The sequence below is a fragment of the Humulus lupulus genome, chromosome 4 (assembly GCF_963169125.1).
Source record: "Humulus lupulus chromosome 4, drHumLupu1.1, whole genome shotgun sequence".
NCBI classification, from domain to species: domain Eukaryota; kingdom Viridiplantae; phylum Streptophyta; class Magnoliopsida; order Rosales; family Cannabaceae; genus Humulus; species Humulus lupulus.
The window spans coordinates 19,088,645-19,093,056 of NC_084796.1; the positions used below are offsets into that span (position 1 = coordinate 19,088,645).

Sequence of the window (4,412 nt, forward strand, 5' to 3'; positions counted from 1 at the left end):
TAAGTACCTCACCCCATTTAAATTTTGAACACATTCTCTTCAATATTCATGAACCTCAAATCATAATAATACAAATGTGGCATCCTTGGCATTGAGACAACTTAAGGGCTAACTTCAATCCTGAGCGAGCAAGTGAAGAATTTCACAGCAAGACTGCATGTCAACTAGCTATACAAAATAAAAATGGTTTGAAACTGTTCTTGCTGTATAATTAATCTAATGTTATTCACTGTCTTGTATGTGAGCAAAATATAAAATAAAAAAACCAATGTAGGTTAACGTGATAAAACTTAATCCGTCTATAGAGTGCAGAGCTAAAATCCTGAAAATAATCAACAATCTATATGAAGTTACTAATAATAGTATGATATATCATAAGACACTACACAGTGAAATACCTTAAAAGAGTGGTGTCATCGTTTCCATCATCAGTAATGCACCCCCTTGCTTTAAGGGCCCGCAATCACTTGCAAATAAAGTGTGAATATGCAACAGAAAGAACAAAGCGCATGAATAGATGCAAAATAATTCATAACCTTCATTACTTTTAAAGTCAAGAACATTACAAGAAATATTATACATTTTGAAAATAAAAAATCAATAACTATCATTCCACCTGAGTAAATTGTTCCAGACATTCATATGGAGCAACTGCTATCATTGCGTACTGCTTCATGGCACTGGCACTCCCAGTTCACAAATTGCAGATCGACTGAATAAGAGCGTCAAAACAAAATATAAAATCCTTGCATTACCCCCTCCTATGTTGTGTGTTCCTATGTATCTAGATTCCTTTTAGTTCTTCTCAAGTGACTAATTACCAGTCGATTATTTGCTCTTTTTCTAATGAAAAAAACAATTAGATCTTTTCTGTAAACCCAGAATTATAGGTGCGAAAATTTCTCACGCTGCCTGCTGCCAGGGTACCTGTTTTGACCCTGTAGCACTCGAAGAGGAGGCTTGAAATCAGACCTGGGGAGAGGAGACTCAACAAACCATCTGTGATTAAGTGCAGCCTCCACTGTGATTCGCTGCAAAGACGAGGATAATGAATAAAATAAGATCCATGACCAAAAAAACTTGGAGATTAAGTCGAGTAAAAAAAACACTTTATAATTTAACAATACCTTCTCAGGGTCATAGGCTAGAAGTTTGCTCAACAAGTCAAATCCTGAATCGGTAAGAACTGGAGAACCTATGAAAGATGTGGCAGGAAATTTCTTACGCAATAAGTTGTACCTGAAACGTAGTCCATGGCAAAATTATTGCTCGAGAACAATTATTATATAAAAAAATAACATTGACAAACCCAATTATTTTTTTAAATATAAACCTTTACTTACGGATTTTTAACAAAATTGGCTTTGGAACCCGGCAACTTGGATAACCCAGGCCAGATTGTTTCATTTGGCGTGCCAAGAGTTCTGAAAATCTGCAAGGATTCCAACAATTAACATCAGCAGGTGGCCAATTGAACATGAGTGACAAACATAAAATCAAATGTAAGTAATTGAAGATACAGGAAGTAAAACTGAACCAAAATACCTTATCAAGCTGCTCGACTTCAGTTTTCCCTCTAAATAGCGGTTCCTTAGCTACCAACTCTGCCATTATACACCCAACTGACCACATATCAATAGCTGTTGAGTATTCTTTGGTCCCGAGAAGGATTTCAGGAGCCCTGTCAAGTAAATCACACAGTCAGTGATGTACTGTTTCTAGCAAAGATGTAAGACATTAGCACTTCAGATATATGCACTCACAAACAGAACAAATGGAGCAAAATAAAAATTTTGCTGACATTAGAACATAAAAATAAACATAGCCTGCAGCTCACCTGTACCACAGAGTAACCACTAAAGCAGTATACGGCTTTAGTGGACTACCATACTGTCGTGATAACCCAAAGTCGCATATCTTCAACTCACCGTCCTTGTTAATAAGAATATTTGATGTTTTAAGATCTCGGTGAAGCACCCAATTGTCATGAAGATACTTCACCCCCTCTAGCAGTTGGAGCATCAACGATTTAACTTCACTTATACTAAATGGCTCTTTCATAGTCTCCATTAGCCCCTTGAGGTCATATTCCATATACTCCATAGCCATATAAACGCCGTCGTCATCATCCATCACAACTTCCTTAACATTCACAATTGAGGAATGACTAAACGATGAAAGAATGTTGATTTCCCTCAAAGATGACAAAGGAAAACCATCATCCTTGTTTACATCCATCTTCACCTTTTTTAAAGCTACGATTTCTCCAGTTTTCTTATCTTTGGCTTTATAGACAACGCCATATGTTCCTTCATTAATTTTGTTAAGTTTTTCATACTCGAACACACTTCTGCAACTCTGGAGCATGTTAACACGGTGACTGGTAGATACTGTAGGCTCCTCAATCTGTAAAAGCTCATCATGATCCTCTGCACCAAAATAAACCTGGTTTGTTATGGCATCCCTGCTGTCGTGACCATCCATAAAATCCTCAGATGGCTCTCTTTTAGAAGATCGACTTCCACTTCCAGAACATCTGCTGTCACTTCCAGATCCCATATGGAAACCATCCTCATCATCTGAGCAAGAAACTACTGACCTATCACCTGCTGAGTCTTCTCTTTGAAACTCCCCACTTTCAGGGGTTGAGCTCCTCCTATCAGCAGTCCATTCATCATCAGAAACATGCTGCGTAGAATCTCCTTCAGATGCCCACCTCGATGTAAATATGTTTCGAGTCTCAGTTATACCTTCTTCTTTCATTTGATCTTGAGGTTGAACACCCCCATGCCGAGGAAGCAATTCTTCAGAAGAAAAATCACATGAGTTCTTGAGCAGAAAAGGTTCCACCAACTCATCAGCTGCGGCAGCCTCAACTTCTTTTGAGACCTCCACTTTATTGTCTACTTCAGAAGCCGGGCAGTTTGAAACAGAATCGGATACCTGGCTAACTGATTTGATCACACTCTGATGTCCAGGGGACAAAGGAGTAGATGGCAGGACTCTTTTCTTGAATGAAATTTTCCTATCATTCTCTCTGTCCCATATGATCGGAGAGAATTTCCTTTTCTTTTCAGGAGGGACCAGAACTACATCTTCAACCTTTGAGGCTTCACCATTATTAGTCCACGCCTCCGAGGGTCTGGAATAGACTTTCTTTTCTCGCTCACCAGTAATCCTACCATGACACCCATTCCGTCTAGAACCCGAAACAGAATCATTTTCACGCCTACCGCCATAACCACGAACGCTACTCGCATCCACAACACGCGAACAAACTTTTCCATGTTCAAACTCTTTTTCAGAATAGCGAAAATCCCTTCTTCTCAAGAGATCAACTCCTCCTGTCGCCATATTATCGAATACCACAAAATTCTCAACACAAATTTCAAAAAGAAAAAAAAGTCCCCAAAAATCTTCGAAACCCTAAAAACCCAAATCAACTATCCAGAATTCAATACTAATTTTTTCTTGAATCAGCATACAAATCAAAAGTAACACGGAACACAAGATTCGATTATGACACTTAAGGTCCGAAAATAAAGATCGATCAACCAAGACTAGAAATTAAAAACAACAACAAATCGAAGATCAAGCAAAAAAACCAATCGAGAAGACAAACCAACCCTAAACGTCGATTTTTGCAGATCTTCCTGAATATTCAAAGGCAAAGAAAGGCCTTACCGGCGAGAAAGAGAAAAAAAGAATCTGAGAGAGATTTTGAGACGAAACGGCGTTAGGGGCTGAAGCTGCTTCTTGATACGATTACGCGTTTCTGAGTCTTTGGATGATATATAATAATAAAATATCTTCTTTCTGAGGCGGTTCTTTTATTGAAAATACCATATTCAACCCTCTTTTTTACCTAATATCCATTTCGACCTACTGTTTTTTGAAAAATATAATTTTGAACTCTACAAAATGTTATTTTTTCAACGAGACTGCAAAATTATAGATTTTTACCCCTTTTATCTAAAATAGTACGTTACACTTAAAAAAAACATTTTTAAACAGTTTTTTTATTAATTAATTCATTTTAAATTAGAAAAAATCAATAAAAATAATTTAAAAAAATAAAAAAATATTTTTAAAATCTATAAAATTATATAAAATCCTATAAATAAAAAAAATCAATAAAATAATTTTTTAATCCAAATATAATTAAAAAAAATAAACTAAAATCAATATTTCTATACTAAAGTATACTTTGAACTAAACTAAAATATATTTTGAATGGTTGAGTTGTTAATTTAATTTATTTTAGAAATATTAATTTTAGTAATTTTTAAATTATATTTGGATTTAAAATGTTTATTGATTTTTTATTTATTGATTTTTATATAATTTAATAAAATTAAAATTCAATTTTTATTAATTTTTAAAATTAATTTTATTTATTTTTTCTAATTTAA

At 35.1% G+C, this 4,412-nt stretch overlaps 1 protein-coding gene across 2 annotated transcripts; it reads right to left on the reverse strand.

The window, feature by feature from the left end:
• Nucleotides 1-514: 514 nt before the first annotated feature.
• On the reverse strand, nt 515-3,767 carry LOC133830116 (cyclin-dependent kinase G-2-like). 2 transcript variants are annotated; one of them, XM_062260035.1, is made up of 6 exons: nt 1,838-3,767; nt 1,546-1,681; nt 1,344-1,432; nt 1,128-1,239; nt 928-1,031; nt 515-712 (listed from the first exon to the last, which is right to left on the reverse strand). In XM_062260035.1, the coding sequence occupies exons 1-6, from the start codon at nt 3,352-3,354 to the stop codon at nt 673-675; spliced, it is 1,998 nt and encodes a 665-aa protein (XP_062116019.1). In that variant the 5' UTR covers nt 3,355-3,767; the 3' UTR covers nt 515-672. The 2 variants fall into 2 exon arrangements, with proteins under 2 accessions (XP_062116019.1, XP_062116018.1); XM_062260034.1 differs by having other exon boundaries at nt 515-1,031; nt 1,838-3,766.
• Between the last annotated feature and the right edge of the window lie 645 nt (nt 3,768-4,412).

Coding starts and splice junctions, on each gene's coding strand:
- LOC133830116 (XM_062260034.1), bottom strand. CDS start 3,354: ATGGCGACAGGAGGAGTTGATCTCTTGAGAAGAAGGGATTTTCGCTAT. Junction 1,240..1,343: donor GCCAATTTTGTTAAAAATCC/GTAAGTAAAGGT, acceptor ACTACGTTTCAG/GTACAACTTATTGCGTAAGA. Junction 1,032..1,127: donor TAGCCTATGACCCTGAGAAG/GTATTGTTAAAT, acceptor TCGTCTTTGCAG/CGAATCACAGTGGAGGCTGC.